This window comes from Eurypyga helias, unplaced genomic scaffold (assembly GCF_000690775.1).
Source record: "Eurypyga helias isolate BGI_N326 unplaced genomic scaffold, ASM69077v1 scaffold39539, whole genome shotgun sequence".
Lineage (NCBI taxonomy): Eukaryota > Metazoa > Chordata > Aves > Eurypygiformes > Eurypygidae > Eurypyga > Eurypyga helias.
In genome coordinates, this window is record NW_010274629.1 from 1 (window position 1) to 4,525 (window position 4,525).

The 4,525-nt window shown below is 49.3% G+C and overlaps 1 protein-coding gene across 1 annotated transcript; it reads right to left on the reverse strand.

Moving 5' to 3' along the window:
* Window positions 1-6: 6 nt before the first annotated feature.
* ADAMTS1 (ADAM metallopeptidase with thrombospondin type 1 motif, 1) lies at window positions 7-4,455 on the reverse strand (the record flags this gene model as incomplete). The annotated part of the gene is made up of 8 exons (XM_010159861.1): window positions 7-262; window positions 624-799; window positions 1,683-1,858; window positions 1,960-2,146; window positions 2,374-2,660; window positions 2,970-3,137; window positions 3,541-3,673; window positions 4,111-4,455. Coding segments are annotated over 8 exons (1,728 nt in total), but the record flags the coding sequence as incomplete, so codon positions are not given.
* Between the last annotated feature and the right edge of the window lie 70 nt (window positions 4,456-4,525).

The window sequence follows — 4,525 nt, forward strand, 5'->3', positions numbered from 1 at the left end:
GGTCAGAGGCTCCTTCAGAGGGCTGAAACTGCGGATCCTCTCCAGCGCGGCGGAGGAGCCGCTGTACCTCAGCACACTACCCTTGTAGGTGATGTCCTGCTCCAAGGTCGACAGGGTGTAGTCACCGTTGAGGACGTAGGTGCCATCTGCAGCTTTGATGGCGAGGAAGCTGCCATCGTGTCTCGCACCCCTGTGGTTTCGCTGCTTCACCTCGATGTTTGTTGCCCCGGCTGGAATGGTGACGACGTCATGGTAGCCAGGTCTGCCCAAGAGAAAAGAGAAAAATTGAGTCCTCCGCAAAGGGATGAAGCTGCCCGGCACGAGATGGAAAATCATTTGAAGCTGAAATGTTAAGCTCATGAGCTGCCAACATAATCAAATTAATGGATTAAGGGATTTGCAAAGTCACATCCCATGTTACTGCTATGGCAGAGGCGTGCCCACGTGTAAGGGGCTTTCTTTCGCTGGGCTCTCACCGTAAGTCAGCTCCGTCGGACGGTTCCAACAGATCAAGTCTCAGTTCCCACGATAAACTGGGGCAACATCGCGCTGACTTGGAAACGCAAAGCTTACCCCCACCAAACGTTCACCAGAACAAAGAACAGCAGCGGCCATATACTCACTTTGCCCTAACGAACGTGCCAGACACTTTCTTGCACGTGGATCCATTGCCACCGCAGATACCGCACTTGTCAAACTTCTTATTGGATCCTATCATACGGTCGCAGCCAGCCTTTACGCACTGCCCCTGGACGCAGACGGAGGTGGAATCGGGGCTACACGGGGTACCATCCACAACCTTGGCAGGAAAACAAGCGATAGGGCGTTTGAGTACAAGAGGCATGTTGCTTTGAAACTGCGCAATACAGACACACACAAAACGCAGAATATGGACAGGTGGAAGACACAGCACCCATATTTTCAGGGCTTCTGAAATCAAAAACCAAAGCAGCCCACAGACAGTTGGAGGGATGCACTGCTACTTCATCTCACTTGCAAAAACGATGCCATAGTGACAGGAGAAAACAACCAATTTCACTTCTTATTAATGTCCCCTACCCCGCCCAAAAAAAACCACAGAACTGTTTTACTGATTTTATGTAAAGAAGGAACATTGTTTTCTAACGTCACTAGAAGGTAGTCCTCGGAGTACAGGACCCAAGAGGCTTTTAACGGTGTTGAATGCATCCTTCATTTTTTGGAGTACTGCTCTACAAAAAACGTGTGTCATCGCCCTGCTAGTTATTGGCTCTCAACATCTCATGACAGTGAGGTCAAGTAGCCAGGCAAGATGAACATTTTTCCCTTTGTTTATTTTAAGCTGTCACCGTACCAGTAACCAGTATGAAAAAGCAACGATGTTTTGGCAAAGAACCCCCAAGGTTTTCCAAACACATTTCAATGCAGTCAAATTGGTGGAAGGAGAGGAAAGGAAACTAGGGTGGAGTGGGTAGAAGAGGCGATACGTGTGAAATAACTGGAAGGACTGTGCCAGAGTATTTAAAGCATGCTTGCACTGATCAAGCTGCACACATAGGAAAGGGAGAAGGAAGAATATAGCCTAAATATGAGCAAGATATAATTTTGGATTTCTACACCGCTTGACTCAACTTCACATAAGGAGTTAGGGGAAACAAATATCCTTTTCATGATTAGAGGGAAGAGGTTAGGTTTTGAAATACCTTTGGCTGTAAAACAAAGAAGTATCCTGTTCCCTTTGCTCGGCAGACCAGCTTGCATCTGTCCTTTGGAGAGACACCGGCAAACTTGGGTGTCCACTCCACTGCAGGTCCACTTCCAAAAGGAGACTTGGAAAACTCATTATGCTTTTCACATTGTTCCTCCCTAAAGGTTTTGCCTGCAGGCAGAGGAAAGACAGGTAGACATTAGATCATCTTCTGCACATGCTCTTCCTCCATAAGACACCCTTCCTCCGCCTCAAAATGGGGAAGAGATTACCATCATTGTCCGGGCAGTCCTCGATGTTACAGGATCTGTACTGCACCCGCTTCCCTTCACAGTATTTCCCTCCATTCCTCGGGACGGGGTTGTCGCACTCCCTGAAGGAGTACTGCACTCCACCACCGCAGGTCCGGGAACACTCTCCCCACGCCCCCCAGGAGCCCCAGCTCCCATGCACCGGCGTCTGGAATGACAAGCAAAAGCAGAACAAAAAAGTTAATGCAATAAAAGCAAATCAAAACCAAACCACAAAACCCACAATCATGCTCATTTTTACCCAAGCCACTTGTTAAAAAAAAAAAAAAGCTCCAAGTTTGTTTTATTAGCTACCTGCCCCTATTCATTCAAACCCTTCTAATGTCAACTCCCCCCAAAGCCAAGACAGATTCTGATTTCTTTTTTACTACTTACATCATAATGCTTCTTCTCGGTTTTATTCACACACTTGCCATTCATGCACCACTTCCCTTCCCCGCAACTGGTGCCGTCTGCCCAGGGGAAGTGTTTGGTTTGGCACACGAGCAGTCCTCCCGAAGTGCCAGTACACCACAGCGTCGTACACGTACTGGCTGCATCGGGACAGTGCTTGGACTCATCTCCGAATGTGAACTGGCACTGCCTGTTGGCATCGTACAGCGTGCCAGGCAAGTCAGAAGGAAGCTGGATTGGCTTGTGGGGCTTGTCCAACAAACACTCACCTGAAAAGGAAGAAAAAATGGAAAAAAAGAAAAAACACCAAAACACCCAGACAGTGCTGTCAGTGAGTTCAGTTTCAAAAGGGAACTGCATTTGCTTTGTAACCTAAGTCTTTGAACCAATTTGTGCCCCCATTTTTCTAAAACCAAGGGTCTTTTAAATTCACTGGCAGCAGGCAAACGGTTAACTACGCTGTCGCAGAAAGTGCTCCGTTAAGAAAAAGGAAAAAGAAAGCCAGAAAAAAAAAAAAAGCGAAGCAGTAAAGCACACGAGCTGAAACGCCACATGAATGGAAAGCTTAATAATCTTACCATGACCGTTATCCAAGAATGTTGTAATCATGTAGGCACTACACGGAGACCAGGGCTGACTGCGATCCAGATTGGAAAGCATAGATGCCATCATGTGGAAATCCCGGCTTATTCCGTTAATACCAGCGCACTGCTTTGCATCGTCATGAGGCATGTTAAACACGTGGCCTTAAAAAACAACAAAAAAAAAAGGAAAGGCTGTGATTTTAGGAAGTCTGTCCCATGCATTACCAGCACTATTTTAAATACTACTCTATAGCTGCTCACAGCCCAGTCTTTAAACAATAATCTGAATACTGCCAAGTTTTAAGCAGATAACACCGCATCTTCGCAACCCCCACGGGCTTCTCACATGCTTTTTTCCTGCCATCAGTCAACACACAGCTCTCGCAGACCGGCTTTGCTTTCCACGGTCCAACCCTCCTACGCGGCAAAGCTCTGCCTCCTCCCCTCTGCGCCCCGTGCCTCGCAGGGCGAGCTCAGGGCGGCGCGGGCCGGGCGGCTCTGCGCTTTACAGCATTGAGCTGGCTGCAATTCCTCACGGGAAACCACCTTGTAAGGTTTCAGGTACCTAGCTCGTGGGCTGTTGTAAAGGCGGCCTGTAAACCATCGTCTTCGATGATCGAGCAACTGCGGTTTAGATCACAAACTGTTCCCACATCAGCCATCCCAAGGGTATCACATGTCTTGGCACCGCAGAGGTCCTGGGAAAAAGCAAAAAAAAAGAGGCAGTTCCATTATTAATCAGATCAGAGACTTAACCTTGGCAAGAAGCATCCAGCCCTGGCAGTTTGCCTTCACTTATGGAAAGAGCATAAATATTCAGCACTTCAATGGGTATGATGGCAAAAATCTGTCTTTGGAACATGCACAAGGGTTACACGTAGAAACAAAACGAGTAATTTCCATGCTAAATCAGCTAAAAATACACGAGGCAGAATACCACGAGTTTCACCTGAGCTGGCACAAACAGCCGAGCAGAGGACGAAAGGAAAAGCAGCTCGTTTGCAGCCTACTTTGCTGAGGCTGTGGCGACACGGGACTGCTCCGAACCCTTTTCCGGAGGGCTCCTGGCAAGGGGGAGCCACGGTGGGTGGAGAGCAATGGGCGTAGGGATAGATTTGACCTCCGTGTCCCTCACCTGCCTGGTGAAGAGGATCGCCGTGTCGTAGTGCTCGGCGTGCCGGTCGCTGGGCGGGTTGTGCTGCTTCTGCCAGCTGCAGAAGTTTCTCAGAGTCAGGGCTGCGTTGGAGGAGATGTCGGGTCCCTTCCGCTCCTCGTAAATGACCATGATTTTCACCACCACGAGGCTGATGGAGTTGCGGATGCTGGGGTGCTTGTACAGCTTGGCCGCCACGGAGAGCAGCGTCAGGAGATAGTGCTTCAGCCCGCTGCCGTGGAACTCGGCCATGGACTGGTCGGCTACCAGCATGGTCTCCACGTAGCGGGGGCTGGACACGAACCTCTTCTTCCTTCTGCTTCTCGTTTCTGGATGCAGAGAGAGGGAGAGGGAGGGGAAGCGCAGGTGAGCGGAGGGACAAAGGCTGCAGGAGAAG